Source organism: Balaenoptera ricei, chromosome 20, assembly GCF_028023285.1.
Source record: "Balaenoptera ricei isolate mBalRic1 chromosome 20, mBalRic1.hap2, whole genome shotgun sequence".
Taxonomy (NCBI): Eukaryota; Metazoa; Chordata; class Mammalia; order Artiodactyla; family Balaenopteridae; genus Balaenoptera; species Balaenoptera ricei.
This window is the reverse complement of record NC_082658.1, coordinates 8,786,557-8,800,648: the sequence shown is the minus strand read 5'-3', so window position 1 is coordinate 8,800,648 and position 14,092 is coordinate 8,786,557. Positions and strand designations below refer to the sequence as shown.

Sequence of the window (14,092 nt, the reverse complement as noted above, 5' to 3'; positions counted from 1 at the left end):
ACAACAGTCCCCATTAGTGACCGGCCTAGTCACTAGGTTACCGAGCACGTCTGTGGCGGGGCCCAGCTCTGCACCTAGTATCAGAGCAAATCTCTTTCTCCTCCCTTCATCCTCTAGTCTTGGTGGCAAGACATGAGGTATCTGAGGAAAGAGAAAATGAACGAAAAAAACCAGAGAACAAAACAAACAAGAGAATGAAAAGAACAGAAGCAAATGTTGTTCTGGGGGCCACTCAATCAGCAACCACACGCTTGCAAAGAGGGCTTTTCGGTTACTCAACCTGTAAAAGTACATCACTTAAACTACTACGAAATTTGTCAAATGGGTTTTGCATAATTTATGAAGATGTTAAAAAAAAAAAAAAAAGCCAACTTCATCACAAAAGGGCTTTGCTCCTAAGGGAGGCATTGGTTAACTGAAGGGTCAGAGCATCTTACTTTTTTTCCATGGAGAAAACATAAATCCCTTGTCTGAAGACAGGCCACAGATCTGAGCTTCAGCCACCAAACCCACTTCCCATCTCCTCACACGAAAAGCTCAGGTGAACAAATAGCCACCAGCTGATCAAAGATATCTGAGTGCCTGCTATGTGCTTGGTACCGAAACTGGAGGGAACAAGGGAAAAAACAAAGCCTCTGCCCTCGAGGAACATACAAAATAGTTAGAGAATAAAAGAAACTGATTACCTGCCACTGACTACACCGTTAAGGAGGAGTCGGAGGAAAGGGAGAGAAACACGGAGGGCTTCTTAGCAGCATCAGGGAAGCGGGTGGGCCAGTAAGATTAAGATTAGACAGCTGGGGAAGGTGAACATCTAATGCGGGGAAGGAAGTGTCAAAAGAAAGGGTGGGGGGCAGGAAAAGACACCCGAGTGGCAAACAGGGACAGCACAGAGTAGAGGTAAACATTCATGCTGGGAAGTTTGCATAATTATGAAATAAGCTTAAACAGAGAGGGTAGGACATGAAGGGCCCTGAAGAAAAAGCAAAGCAGTTTAGAACGGATATGACTGATAACAGAGATCACTTCAACAGAGGGCTGACAAGTGGAAACAGTGTCTGGCAGGAGAACACAGTACGGACCAAAGGGAGGAATGTATAAGTAAGAAAATAACAGCTCTGGTCACGCCCTCCAAAGGCTGGACCGAAGGCGGTGCTCAGGAGAGAAAGGGACAGAGATGTGACTTGAGAGCACAATCTAAAAGATGCATCTGCTAGGGATACAGATGGCCAAGGGGGTCTGGGGGCACGATGACAGGACGGAGAGAACAGGGAGAGTGTGCAGGTGGGAGAGGAGAGAGCGACGTGACCAAATCCGTCGGATGACAGGAAGCCCACTCGAAATGGGGCTGGACGAGGCAGCGACTCGTGGCACGTCACAGAGAGCAGTGGGGCCTCTCCTGTCACGCGCTCCAATGGCAGCTGTCCCCAGATGAGAAAAGGATCAGAGACAGGTCCTCGCCTCCCCCGCCACTGTGACCACAGAGGCCTCGGCCCGTGCCCGACCCCCTGCCTCTGCACGTTACTCTGTTCCATGGACTCTCTCTCCTTCGTCCTCCCTCTGTATCCTTTATGAAGGGGCCATGAACACCAGGAGGGAGAAAGCTGTAAGTTTTAAAATTTGTATTTTAACTCAGAAATTTCAAAATGAAACACTCAAACCCAAGCATCTCGGAACCACAGCTCCCACCTTAAGTCCCTTCTCTGCGGGCACCTCACTAGGCCCGGGTGAGACCACAGATCCTTGAAGGCACAATTCACTGGAATGTTCTGCACTGATTAAGTTCTCCTCCCACAAGTCAGGCAGAGCAGCCCCAGGAAATGTTTCTGGTTGAGCTTGGAAAGGTCACAGACATCTTCAAGGGCAAGAACCCTCATAACACATTCCAGGATACACATTATGATAAAAAGAACACCAAACTCTCTACCTCAGCTAACTGTGGAAGCTTTAACTTCTCTGAGGCTCATATGCCTCACCCTCAAAGGGGGCTGAGCTGGGGGATTTCTCGACTCACTGAAGCTCCAACAATTGTTCCTGGGCTCACATCTAACAACAGAATGTCCCCCAGATGCCACAAATGCCTCCTGAAACACCTTCACTTCAATTCTGTTTGTTTACCATTAACATTTACATGATTTCTTAATTCTACCAGTATATTGACCCCAAAACAAATCATCAGTTGTCATTAAATCAATCAAAATCAATTAACATACTTGATACCCACTGTATACCTACTGACACAGGCACTTCCTACCTCAGCATATCCTGGCAATCCTAAATTACAACAAAACTCTTGGTTAAAACAAAGGCCTTAAGTGAACGGAACAGCATCTCCTCCAGCGGTCATCACAGGACCCTGTAAATTAGGACCTGGATCCACCTGTCAATACCACAAGCTGGTCACCTGAGGAACACTTCTGTCACTGTCACATGCTGTGATTACTGAAGCACAATCACTTTTTGCGGTTCTCAAAAATATTTCTGTTGAAGCTACAGTTCCGTTTTTGCATTAACTATATACCTCTTTGCTCATCCTGAATGAAATGAAAAGAACATTTTTAGAGTAACGCTTTTATACCACTGGTTTTCATCAACAAGAGAAAAAACAGAGCAAGGAAAATACTGAGGATTCTATGCTGTGCAATTACAATCAGAAAAGCGGCAAGTGACACCACAAAAATCACTACAGGCTTAACGAACATTCTAGTCTGTACCTAATTCTGGAAGGAAAAAGGTAACATATTTCATTTTCAGATTAAAAAATAATTTCTAACAACTCAAAAAAAATTTACCACTGCTTAAAACAAAAGCAAGTGAAAAATCAGTTAATTTTAAAAGATTGAGGGGTGGCTGAGAATTTCAATTTCAATTTCTTCTGTAAATCCATGCATAAAAGTGACAAGGCAAACTGTACCATTCTGAAAACTGTAAAGAAAGGAAAATAAGGAAGCTGAACATTAGACAATCAAAATACCTCTTTATTAAAGCTAGTGTCTGCAGAAGAGATTAGTCTTTGCCTCAAATGATCAGGGTTGCATCAAGATTTTAAAATCGTCCTTAGCGTTCTGGAAAACATAAGACACCAGTCTCATGCCTGCCCACTCCACCCCCAGGCATCTCCCGGGCTCACTGCCCTCCACCGCCCCACACAAATCCCCCAGCGCCACCAGCCCCTGCCAACCGAAAAGGGATAGGTGACCGAGCCCCACAAGGAATCCACAGGCCGGCCAGCAACCGACTTCCTGGGCCCAGGGGGAAGGACCAGATCTAGTCTCTCTAGAATCTGAACTAGGAAATGTGACAAGAACCGGTCACTTAGAAACTGAAAGACGGCAACAAGAAATGCCACAAAGGCAAACTGGAGCCAGAGGGGTTATGACCAGCTGAAAAAGCACAGGAGCTGAAGCCGCAGGGGAGGGAAAGGCAGGAGAGAGCAAAGCAGCCGGTTGGTGGTGGGGGGAGAGGCAGATGGAGGAGGCAGAGTCCCGGGGTGGGGGGCGGGAGAGGGGGGAGTTCCGGGGACAACTGCTGCCGGGAACCACCCTCCGATGCAGGGCTCTTGGAGCTCAGCCGTGGCGCCTCGCATTCCTGGATTTCTGCACGATCTCATCGCACACAGCATGTGTTCCACCGACAATACCCCCTCTCAGGCCGGAGTGGGCCTCTGCTCCTTGTGACCAAATGCCAAACCAGCACCCAGAACATGCAAACAGGAAGCAAGCCTTTCTGATAAGCCCTAGACATAAAATACTGAACAGTCCTAGTATTGAAGGAACATACAGAACTAAAAAATACGCCCCCAACAACAACAAAAAACCCAAACCTCGCACCTGACAGAGAAGGGGCACAAGGGAACTTTCTGCGGTAATGGATGGAAAGGCTCTGCATCTTGACAGATGCGTGTCACTCTTTAGTCAAAACTGATCAAACTATAAACCTGTGACCATTTCACTGTCTATAAATTATACATCAATTTAAAAAACAGACGCCCTAAATCTAAATTTTTCCCTTGAGAAGACTTGAGTTTTGTTTTGTTTTCCAAAACTAAATTGATCTGGATAAATCTCACAAACGATGCTGAGTAGGAAGAAGCCAGATGCAAAAACACCTGAGTTTCTATTTATACACGGAACAGACACAGAGAAATTCATCTCCGTGTCATAGCCAGAGTCGGGGCTAACTACGCGGGACCAGGAGAACCGAGAGGGACCCTCATGGGGCCGGAAGGTTCTGGTTCTTCATCTTGGTTCAGACTGACACTTTCATCAGGGCATATTTCATGACAGAGGCATCTTCCTGTACATCCACTTATATTACACCTTAACAATAACACAAAAGAGAAGGGAAAGGAAAGAATACCTTATACTAATCTAAAAGGGATTGGCAAAAAGTTTGTTTTGGGTTTTGGGGGGATTTTTTTGCCTCTAGTGAAATGCTTATTTTGAACCAAACTCTTTAGGTGGTAACAAAGAAATTAAGACTTTAGTTACCCCATTTGTAGAATTCTAATATGACTGATGAATTTGATATTAGCGGAGGAAATTCATTCAACAGAGTCCTTAGAATCTGGTACATTAAACCCCATCCTATGTGTCAGTTCCACATGGTGAATTCACCCATAATCTAAATGAGCAGCAGAGGGAAAAAACCACTCTCCACATCCCTTTTCTACTTTAACAAACAAAAAAAGAGCAAAATCCAGAGGAGGAATTATTTAGTCACAATTCCACTTCTGTGTTTTTCAAATGGAGAATTAACTGAAATTCATACATTACCCTGAGGTGAATTATTTTAAAAATAAACATGCAGATTTTGATTTTCAGAGACTTATAGTTTAAAAACATTTCACAAACTTGATAAAGTTCAAAAGCATAAAAACAGAACAAGTAAAAGTGGAACAGGTCACCAAATTTGAATACCTAAAAAAATAAGAAGCTAAAGAGTAAACTGAAAAGTACTTACAGCCATAATTAATTCAAAGGGGTGTTTATACACCCTCACTGGTGACTGGTATTTTTGCACCATGATTGCAATAAAACAGCAATCCTCTCACACCTGCAAAACACAAACATTTGTGAAAAATAAGATGTGGAAAAAATTAAATCTGCATTTACACAACATACTACAGTCTAAGGAATCTCAGTGGGTCATAATTCTATGCACGCAAAAGTCAAAAGACAAGGCTTAATTGTACAAGGACAAGGGAAGGCGATAAAGAGAGTAAGAAAAGGTGAAGAAAGCCCAAGTGGAGTGAGGGAAGCAGCTCTGGTCTGAGGGCTGGAGGACCCCATTGCCCTACCTGCCTCACCACCTCTCCAGGGGCTGCCCTGGGTCCTTTCCAGCAGTGAAATGTCATGATTCCATTATTCTGGTAACCCATACAATTAGTTCTTGAATCATTTTCTCTTCAACAACTTCCATTAGAAGCCAAATAAAAATGGTGTCACTTCAAGATATTAAGCCCAGGACACACAAAAATAAAAGTGGAAAAAAACACTAGTGTGTCTCAAATTATGGGATACTCCTCAAAAGATATTTTCAAAGGAAACTTGTCAATTCCCATTTTCTAAGTGCAAGACCACAACTTCAGGGACTTCCCTGGTGGTCCAGTGGTAAAGAATCTGCCTTCCAATGCACGGGAGGTGGGTTCCATCCCTGGTCAGGGAACTAGGATCCCATGGGCCGCGAGGCAACTAAGCCCACGCACCACAACTACTGAGCCTGCGCGCCACAACTAGAGAGAGAAAACCCGCACACCGCAGCTAGAGAGAAGCCCGCGCACCGCAACAAATATCTCGCCTGCCACAACTAAGACCCCACGCCGCAACTAAGACCCCACGCAGCCAAGAATTTAATTAATTAATTAATTAATTAAATATATTTTTTAAAAAAGACAACTTCAGGGACCTATCTTCAAATGGCAGAGACACCACCAAGCACTCTGGCTAGAGGCTCCACTGACTTCTCCAGCCTCAAATAGCTGTAATATCAGGAAGCAATCAACTAAGTGCTGAAGCCTACTTCAAAGTCAGGAATCCTCCTGCCAGGGACACATTTACACACTGGCCGCAGCCTACCTGGATTTTTCTGAAAACACACTTTTATTTGGAGTCCTCTATGGGACTTCACTTCCCTATTTAAAAGGGAGGAAGAAAAATAAATCCAAAGAGCATACCTGTCCTGCCGAGGATAATCATTAAGAATGTTATTTTATGCTGAATATGGTAAGAGGATATTCAGAAGTACCAAATGTAATATCCTCAAGGAGTCCAAAGTCTAGCTGTAAAAAAAGAAAACTTTACAAAGATATGTTTTATATCATAAGATTCCTACCTATATTATTACATTTAAACAGGTCTGGAACCTCCTCTGGTATGTTTCGCATAGCTCTCAGAGAGAACAGGTTCTGGCGGAAAACAGCCATATCTGGCACTCTGAAAACTGCTGAAGAATAACTCTGGGAGACCTCAAGCAAGTCATTTGACTTCCCCCGGACTCAGATCCACCTCTGCAAAGCGAGGTTTGGGGTGAGAAAATCTTGAAAGACTTCCAGCTCTAAAATCATGAGACTCAGAGACAAACTCCTGAATCCACCACAATCAACTGGAATGCTGCCATTAATCTTGATTCTGGGACCGGCAGGTCCTGGTGCGCTGGGACCGTGTTCTATTTAGCTTTGCCAACCTGATAATGCTGGTGCCCAGCAGGAATTCAACAACCTTTTAAATTTTTAATTAGGAAAATTAATTTTAGGATATCTCCCACAGAAGGAGAGGCTGATTTGATACGGGGTATCAAAAGGGGTGGGGGGAGAATGTTAAAAAAAAAAAAAAAAGAGGAATGCTCGGTTAAGACTCGGTAACACCCATTCGGGATTCCACTGCCCGGCAGAACCCAAAGCGACTACGCTCAAGAACCTGCTAATTCACGAGCTTCTGAACTCCTGCCAGTTCCCAGCTTCCGATGCTCTGGTCCAAAGAAACATCCTACGTGGGAATCCGGAGTTACAACCGCCAAGTGGCACCGTGGACCAGGGCAACCTCTACTGCATGACAATCGGTGCTTAAAAATTAGCCAATGGCCAGACCCAGTGAGTCCACCCCGAGCAGGCTCAAGGGGCAGCCGGGCCCTCCGCTTGATCCGGGGGTCCGGCGCGGCGGCTCCTCGGGCCCCCAGCCCCGGCCGACCCGGGGAGGTGCGCCAGAGGCCGGCTGGGACCCCAAACTCTGCTTCCCCCAGGATGGGTCCCGGGTGGGAATATGGGCGGGTGGGGGCGGGGAGGGGGCGACCAATACAGTAGGAGCGGCGCGGGGGGCGGCGGGCCGGAGGCGGGCGGGAAGACAGTCCGCTCCCGAGTCGGGGAGCTGGGGGGACCCGGGGGGACCCGGGGAGAGCCGGGGGGAGCCGAGAGGCCGGGGAAGGGCAGGCAAGGCGGGGAGGCGGACGCGAGAGCCTCGCGCCTCCCGGAGGGGCCGGGCCGGGGGCGCGCTCGGAGCCCGCCGCGGAGACGTGCGCCTACCTCTTGTCAGAAGGGCCGGGCCGGGGACGCGGGGCGGCGGGGGGTGCTCATGCCGGCGGCTCCGCGGTGCCGTCGCCGTTCGACTGCTGGCTGCGGCAGCCCCGCCGCCGGTTCCGGGGAGTGGGCCGTGGGGCGGGAGCGGGAGGGGCCCGGCGAGGCTCCAGTGGTTGTTACGGGTGACGGGGAGGGCGGGGCCGGGAGAAGGGGCACGCGTGCGCGAAAGCGGCCGAGGGGCGGAGGCAGGAGCGACGACGGTTGCTAGGAAGGGGGAAGGGGTGACAACTTGGACCGAGCCGAGCTGCGCAGGCGCCAACTCCAGGCCGGCGGGCGTGGGAGGAGCTCGGAGTAGGCGTCGGCCCAGAAGCAAGGCAGGTCTGCCCAAAGGCGCCTGGCCCCACCCAGATTTGCGTCACGGGGAGGGCCTAGTGTGAGGGGCGGGGCTCGCGAGTAGCGGGGCGGAGGCTGCCGAGACACAAAAGGGGCGTCCAGCAGTGGCCCCGGGGAGTTCCGCTGACTTGGAACTGGGAAGTCTGCGAGGCATCAAAATAGCCGGGGCCTTCCGGCTTTGCGGGGGCCCAGGGCCAGGCTGGTCTGTCTGATCGGCGCAGGAGGCTCCCCGTACTTCCTCATTTTTTGTTGACTTCTGCGGTGTCCTGACCACATTCTCGCCGAGTAATGCAGATGAGGCAAACGCCAGGGCTGGGGAGGGGCTGGGTGGGCCCCAGCAGCATCTTGTCAACACGTCCGAGCTGTTCGATGGACCTAAGCCAAGTGGATCTGACGTTTCGGCAAGAGCTCCAACTTTGAAGTACAAGTGTGATACACACTGAGACATTTAGGAGTTCTTAAGAGGAGCTAATGACTAGAGAAGGACAGCACGCACGTCCACCCACACAACAAGGATGGTTTTATAGCCAACATACAGTTTCTCCATCAATGTCTCTGTTGTTCCGTTTGCATTAGTCACCCTCGGTGGCTGTGCATTTGACGCTGCCAGTGCACAGCACATTTTTGGAACAGTTTCGGAATTTCCTTCAGGGCTAGTTTACCAGCCACACAAGAAAATCATTCATTACTTGATCACACCTTGTTTTTCAACTCAAACCATCATTTTCCAGCTTGATCACCCACCCTGCTTACTAGACTCAGCTAGGGCTGGCTTTTGCCTGTTTGTGAAAATCACATCCACCTTCAAAAGATGGTCCGAGAAAGAGACAACCCAGTAAACAGCAGCACTTATGAAATGATCTCGCCCCAAAATTGACCTGATCTGATAAGCCTCTAGATGGCAACGGCCAATTTACAAGAAATAGGAACAGAGGAACATGTTAAATAATACCAGGGGGAAATAATCAGCCAAGCATAAATCATGGGAAATACTGCATGACAAACACATTCCTCATCAAAGGACAAAGGAAAAAATAGGGGAAGGGCCACACTATAGATCAAAAGAGATTGAGAAATTTATTGAGCCATACACCTATGATTTGTTTGCTTTTTTATGTAAATATTATACTTCAATTAAAATTTTTTTCACAGCTAAAAGTACATTGTTGAAAAATCCAAATTGTGAAAATCATCACCTGCCATTATTACATTAACATTTAAATAAACAGGCATTTTTAACAAACATTTAGACACTCAAAACCTGAAAAAAAAAAAAAAGAGGGCAGGATTTATAAATACATAAATACCCACGCATACTTTTAGAATGATAGCTACTGGAAGAAAGAGACTTTTTTTTTTTTTTAATTTATCTAGGCTGCACCGGGTCTTAGTTGCAGCACAGAATCTTCGTTGTGGCATGCGGGATCTTTAGTGGCGGCATGCAGACTCTTAGTTGCAGCATGCATGTGGGATCTAGTTCCCCGACCAGAGATCGAACCCGGGCCCCCTGCATTGGAAGCATGGAGTCTTACCCACTGGACCACCAGGGCCGTCCCAGAATGAGACTTTTTAAAACGCCAATCTAGACAAGATTTTCTTCCATTCCAATGCCTCTTTCCTACAGTTTGGTGATACCAAGAGCTTAAGAGAGCCATTGTTGTCAATGTTGGCATTCATGCCAGCCTCCTGTCCCAGTCTGCAGCTGATGATGAAAATGTGATGAACCTTCTGCCTTAGCTTTGATGCTTTTTCATTAATTCACTTCTGGTAGTAAACTAGGACTGGTCTGCCACTTCAACGCCATCAGACATTTCCATCACGTTGTCTAAAAGGTCTTTGCTGTAACTGCAACCCAGGAAGAAGTGGTTGGCCCAGACCATGGAGAGGGACAGCAGCTGGCCAGGCAGCAGTAGATGTTGGGTGGGTCGCGGTAGTCGGACAGGTGACACAGGATGAATTCCATGTGGACCTTCCATTGCTTCTCGCTCTCTAAGTGGGAGAATTGCTCCCTGAAGTTGGTTGCCTGCCACACTCCTGAAAGCAACTCCTCCACCGTGGTGCCCGCCCTTCAATTAAAATTTCTAAAAAAAACAAAACAAAACCCAGATACTTGAGGTAGCAACCAATTGCAATATATGAACTTTATTTCCATCTTGATTTTAATAAAATAGTAAAAGAAACTTTTATGAAACAGGGAAGCTTAAACATTATTAACAATTAATAAATTATTTTTGACAAACAACGAGGTCCGACTATAGCACAGAGAACTATGCAATATCCTGGGATAAACCATAATGGAAAAGAATATTTTTAAAAAGGTATATATATGTATAACTGAATCACTTTGCTGTATGGCAGTAATTAACACAACATTGTAAATCAACTATACGTCAATAAAAAATAAATAAAACATTATTATTAATTGTTTAGGTGGGATAATGGTATTCTGGCTAATATTGATATCTCTTAAAGAAGCCTTCTCTTTTTAGGAGTACACGCTGAAATATTTGGGGGTGAAATGATGTGATCTCTGGGATTAGTGTCGGAATAATCCAGATGGGGAAAGAGAGGAGGAAGGGCCTAGATGAAATAAGGTTGGTTCTAAATTGATCATTGTTTATTATGTTCCTCTGTACACTTTTGTATGTGCTTGAAGTTACCTATAGGAAAATATTTTTAACAGAAAAGATGGTTTGTCACCACTGAGGATGACAAATCATGGCATAATCACAAATGAGGTATTGAAAAATGTCTCAAGAAAATAAGATACACAAACAGTAATCCCAGGGCCTGACCTGGATCACATGACCATCCCTGAACCAATCTTTCGATCAGGGGGATCCAGAGCTCTCACTTTGCAGTTCTGGGTCATGTGATCTTAACATCTTTATTGGAGTATAATTGCTTTACATTGTTGTGTTAGTTTCTGCCGTATAACAAAGTGAATCAGCTATACGTATACATATATCCCCACATCCCCTCCCTCTTGCATCTCCCTCCCACTCTCCCTATCCCACCCCTCTAGGTGGTCACAAAGCACCGAGCTGATCTCCCTGTGCTATGCAGCTACTTCCCACTAGCTATCTGTTTTACATTTGGTAGTTTATATATGTCCATGCTACTCTCTCACTTCGTCCCAGCTTACACTTCCCCCTCCCCGTGTCCTCAAGTCCATTCTCTACGTCTGCATCTTTATTCCTGTCCTGCCCCTAGGTTCATGAGAACCTTTTTTTTTTTTTTTAGATTCCATATATATGCGTTAGCATATGGTATTTGTTTTTGTCTTTCTGACTTACTTCACTCTGTATGACAGACTCTAAGTCCATCCACCTCACTACAAATAACTCAGTTTCGTTTCTTTTTATGGCTGAGTAATATTCAATTGTATGTATGTGCCACATCTTCTTTATCCATTCATCTGTCGATGGACACTTAGGTTGCTTCCATGTTCTGGCTATTGTAAATAGTGCTGCAATGAACATTGTGGTACATGACTCTTTTTGAATTATGGTTTTCTCAGGGTATATGCCCAGTATTGGGATTGCTAGGTCATATGGTAGTTCTATTTTTAGCTTTTTAAGGAACCTCCATACTACGAATAGTATCTTTATTTTATTTTTTTTAGAACATTCAAACTTTTTTTTTTAACATATGGCAAAATTTTAAAGTCTGATAATTTTTATTTTTTGGGTTTTTTAAAATTAATTTTTATTGGAGTATAGTTGATTTACAATGTTGTGTTAGTTTCAGGTGTACAGCAAAGTGAATCGGTTATACATATACATATATCCACTCTTTTTAAAGTTCTTTTCCCATATAGGTCATTATAGAGTATTGAGTAGAGTTCCCTGTGCTGTACAGTAGGTTCTTATTAGTTATCTATTTTATACATAGTAACGTATATATGTCAATCCCAGTCTCCTAATTTATCCCTCCCTCCCCTTTCCCCCTTGGTAACCATAAGTTTGTTTTCTACATCTGTGACTCTATTCCTGTTTTGTAAATAAATCCATTTGTACCATTTTTTTAGATTCCACATATAAGTGATATCACATGATATTTGTCTTTCTCTGTCTGACTTACTTCACTCAGTATGACAATCTCCAGGTCCACCCATGTCACTGCAAATGGCATTATTTCATTCTTTTTTATGGCTGAGTAATATTCCATTGTGTGTATATGTACCACATCTTCTTTATCCATTCCTCAGTCAGTGGACATTTAGGTTGCTTCCATGTCCTGGCTATTGTAAATAGAGCTGCAATGAACGTTGGGGTGCATGTATCTTTTGGAATTATAGTTTTCTCTAGATATATGCCCAGGAGTGGGACTGCTGGATCATATGGTAGCTCTATTTTTAGTTTTTTTAAGGAAACTCCTCACTGTTCTCCATAGTGGCTGTACCAATTTATATTCCCACGTGAACAGTATCTTTAAGTAGTATCATTAAGATACATGAACAAATTCCCAAGGCCAGTAATTTGAAGGAAACAATACTCATCTAGATGCATAAGTTATGGTATGTTTGATTGTTTCACAATCAGTTCTAGGGATTTCCCTGGTGGTCCAGTGGTTAAGACTCCACGCTCCCAATGCAGGAGGCCTGGGTTCCATCCCCGGTCAGGGAACTAGATGCCGCATGCCACAACTAAGATCCCGGATGCCGCGACTGAAAGATCCCTCATGCCACAACTAAAACCCAGCACAGCCAAGTAAATAAATAAACATTTTAAAATAAAAATAAATAAATAAATAAAATCAGTTCTATTGGGTGTGTATCCAAAATCTATAAGAAACAGTACTGAGCACCACGCTTCAGAGTTAAGCAGAAAGATCCAGTCCTTTTAACACACGTGCATGGAGTTCTTATTATGTGTCAGATGCTGTGTGAGGCATAAAGATGAGCACGTACGGAGGGGGAAGTGGAGACGTGTATCGGGATCAGGTTTGGCTGCCAGTGATCAAAAGCCCAAAGTAAAAGTGCCTTGACAAGATAGAAGTCTGTGTCCCTTGCATGTGAATGGAGTCCAGGGTGGGAATGACACCTCCACCATCACTGTCAATGGCCAGCTCCCAAAAGACCACCAGAATGTGGATGCAGGTGGCCTCAGGTCTCATCATCAGGGACATGGGTTCCTTCTGTCTTGCTGCTTTGCCATCATCATGATGTATCCTGTACCTCCGGCAAGTAGGAAGAAAGGCTGAAGAGGATCAAATGTCCTTCCTCGAATGATGCTTCCTTGGAAGCAGTGTGTGTGTGTGCAGTAGTGGGTGTGTGACAAGCAGAGCAAAGGACAGTGCTGCAGCACAGACCACGTGGCTGCTCCTGTCTTCAGCTGCGCACCTGCTCTCTTCCTCAGACAGACTCTCTCTAAGGTCATATTATGAGAGTATCCGAAACACCTTGAGTGAGTCCCTAGCTTGAGGAGTGTCTGTGTCCCCTTTTACTTGGTAGATGGAAGCCCTGCCGGGTACTGTGTAAAGGCCATGTATCAGGTGTCTTTGTGATGGAAACGGAGGATTCCCAAGCTCTGGCATCCACAGCAAGACACTCTGGTTCCTTTGTGTTGCTCAGCTGAGTCCCCACTAGGAGCCTGAGTCTGAAGCTGCCGTTCCTGGTGGTCACTCTGGCTGACGACAGGATGCGGCATCTACAGCCTGGACACAGACCCTGTGGCCTGTTACTTCTTCCCCAACAGGATTGACCTGAGCTGGGGACGCTGTTACTGGTCCCTCCGACCACATCTTCTCCATTGATCTTAGCACAATATGAAGAGTCATCTCAAGGAAAGCATGGGAAGTTGTTGACACCAAGAGGATTGGGTCATTGCAGGAAAGACACTGGGAGACAAGTGACGGTCTTAGCTAAAATTTCAGCCTGCAGAACCCAACCTCTTCCCCACAACAGCGAGATACATAGGAGGTAAGTCTGAATGACCCCTTTGAACATTACTAAGTGGCAGGGTCAATGAAATATTTAGGCTGTGCTGAGAACACCTAGTTCTGATTCTCTGGTAGCCCTACCCACCTTGGCATTTGCACCTTGCACTTTGGCCAGCTACTGGGACGTGTCAGGTCTCTTCCACTTCTGGAAGGGATCACTTTCTCATTTGGTAGTAAAAGGGTAAAAGACAGCCTTGCAAGGCATGACAGATTATCCTGACATGGACCAGCTGGCAAAGTTTC

General features: G+C 45.6%; 1 protein-coding gene and 1 pseudogene across 3 annotated transcripts in view; both read right to left on the bottom strand.

Moving 5' to 3' along the window:
- The window catches only part of SEC14L1 (SEC14 like lipid binding 1), a 52,754-nt gene extending 45,051 nt beyond the window's left edge, over positions 1–7,703 (bottom strand). For 2 of the 3 annotated variants that reach the window (XM_059907106.1, XM_059907108.1), the window contains exons 1-2: positions 7,520–7,703; positions 4,963–5,055 (exon numbers count right to left, since the gene is read on the bottom strand). In XM_059907106.1, the coding sequence (XP_059763089.1) occupies positions 4,963–5,025 (63 nt within the window). In that variant the 5' untranslated portion in view covers positions 5,026–5,055; positions 7,520–7,703. Of the gene's footprint in view, positions 1–4,962; positions 5,056–6,175; positions 6,281–7,519 lie in introns of all 3 variants that reach the window. The other variant, XM_059907107.1, reaches the window with a different exon arrangement.
- A 1,936-nt stretch (positions 7,704–9,639) lies between these two features.
- Positions 9,640–14,092, bottom strand: part of LOC132355858 (CDKN2AIP N-terminal-like protein) — a 31,805-nt pseudogene continuing 27,352 nt past the window's right edge.